At 36.7% G+C, this 2,397-nt stretch overlaps 1 protein-coding gene across 1 annotated transcript in view; it reads left to right on the plus strand.

Moving 5' to 3' along the window:
* The window catches only part of LOC123274693, a 4,942-nt gene extending 3,336 nt beyond the window's left edge, over positions 1-1,606 (plus strand). Inside the window, exon 4 of the mRNA XM_044742431.1 lies at positions 25-1,606. Within this exon, the coding sequence (XP_044598366.1) occupies positions 25-1,606 (1,582 nt within the window). The remainder of the gene's footprint in view (positions 1-24) is intronic.
* The last annotated feature ends 791 nt before the right edge of the window (positions 1,607-2,397 follow it).

Below are 2,397 nucleotides of genomic sequence, written 5' to 3' on the forward strand. Positions count from 1 at the left end.
GACTCTTGCGTCAAACAATCCAAGACTTTCAGACTTGCTTCCGAAAGATGAGCAAGAAATGAATCTTTTAATCCAGCCTACATATATCGTTGACGGAAAGACGATGGTTAAATTCGTTCCTGTGCATGTTATCCCGGAATTGTCATCACAAATTGACCATCTCGAAAATCAGTCACATCTAGATATCCAGAATGAAGACAGCACATTGAAAGAATTTTATTGGATCGAGGACAATGATTTTGATGGAAAAACTGACCTTGATAATGACGAGCAGTCTGCTGATGATGATGATAATGATGAACGGCTTAATAATGCTATGAAGACTGACTTAAAAGAATTGAAAGTTCCTGAGACGGTTGCTGACCATTCAAATGATCCTACAAATCAAGATCATGACCAGGTAATTTCCAGCCCGGTCATTATTACTGAAAATAGGAGCGAGCAGTTTGCTGATGATGATAAACGGCAGGACAATGCTATGGAGACTGACTTAGAAGAATTGAAAGTTCCTGAGACGGTTGCTGACCATTTAAATGATCCTACAAATCAAGATCATGACCAGGTAATTTCCAGCCCGGTCAAAATTACTGAAAATAGCAGCGAGCAGTTTGCTGATGATGATAAACGGCAGGACAACGCTATGGAGACTGACTTAGAAAAATTGAAAGTTCCTGAGACGGTTGCTGACCATTTAAATGATCCTACAAATGAAGATCATGACCAGGTAATTTCCAGCCCGGTCAAAATTACTGAAAATAGCAGCGAGCAGTTTGCTGATGATGATAAACGGCAGGACAACGCTATGGAGACTGACTTAGAAGAATTGAAAGTTCCTGAGACGGTTGCTGACCATTTAAATGATCCTACAAATCAAGATCATGACCAGGTAATTTCCAGCCCGGTCAAAATTACTGAAAATAGCAGCGAGAAGTTTGCTGATGATGAAAAACGGCAGGACAATGCTATGAAGACTGACTTAAAAGCATTGATAGTTGTTGAGCCAACTGACTATTCAAAGGATCCTACAAATCAAGATCATGACCAGCAAATTTCCAGTCTGGTCAAAATTACTGAGAATAGCAGCGAGCATTCTGCTGATGATGCTAATCCTCATAACAATGCTATGAAGACTGACTTAAAAAGATTGGGAGTTGCTGAGCCAACTGACCATTCAGAAAATCCTACAAATCAAGGTCATGACCAGCAAATTTCCAGCCTGGTCAAGATTATTGAGAATAGCAGCGAGCATTCTGCTGATGATGCTAAACGGCATGACAATGCTATGAATACTGACTTTAAAAGATTGGAAGTAGCTGAGCCAACTGACCATTCAAAGGATTCTCCAAATCAAGATCATGACCAAATAATTCCCAGCCCGGTCGAAACGACTGAAAATAACAGCAAGAAGTCTTCTAAAAAACTACGACATTACAATACGCGTGCAATAACTGGTGGATTCATCAAGGAGCCATCGACGAACCCTAATCTGGAGCAATCGACAAATACAAATTCTCGAAAACGGCCAGCGAGAACCGCAAAATGCGTTGCTTTAAGCAAACTCCATAACACAAAAAAGACACGCTGCAGGAAATTATTATTTCATTGATAAATTCCACAATTTCTAAGAAGGTCTTATCAAATTATTAAAAAAAAGTTCGGATTTCCCATGTTGTCTGAAACCGTAGCTCTGGTAAAAAATTTATTCGCGATAATCAAAATTCAAGTCGTCGGACACTAATGAAAAAATTGATATTTTATTATACTTTTAATATTGTTTATAGTGTCGTGAAGCGGGGAAACAAAAGTTTTATTCAAAATTTTAACGGCAACAATGGTTTAGAGCATAATTAAAAAAAAATTTTCGAGCGTCCTGCTAAGACCTTAGCAGAATGCTAGAGATAAAAAAATTTAAAATTTGAAAAAATTTATTCGCAATCGTTTCTGACAACGGAATGATTACATTGTCTTCATTATTTCATTGACAAATTCAACGATTTCTAAGAAGGTCTTATCAAATTATTAGAAAAAAGTTCGGATTTCCCATGTTGTCTGTAACCGTAGCTCTGGTACAAAATTTATTCGCGATAGTCAAAATTCAAGTCATCGGACACTAATGCAAAATTTGATATTCTATTATACTTTTAATATTGTTTATAGTGTCGTGAAGCGGGAAAACAAAAGTTTTATTCAAAATTTTAACGGCAACAATGGTTTAGAGCATAATTAAGAAAAAAAATTTTCTAGCGTCCTGCTAAGACCTTAGCAGAATGCTAGAGATGAAAAAATTTAAAATTTGCAAAAATTTATTCGCAATCGTTTCTGACAACGGAATGATTACATTGTCTTGTGATGAGACATTGATATAATTGAATATTTTGTAATTTAGTCGTCAATTCG

This window comes from Cotesia glomerata, unplaced genomic scaffold (genome assembly GCF_020080835.1).
Source record: "Cotesia glomerata isolate CgM1 unplaced genomic scaffold, MPM_Cglom_v2.3 scaffold_56, whole genome shotgun sequence".
In the NCBI taxonomy this organism is placed as follows: domain Eukaryota; kingdom Metazoa; phylum Arthropoda; class Insecta; order Hymenoptera; family Braconidae; genus Cotesia; species Cotesia glomerata.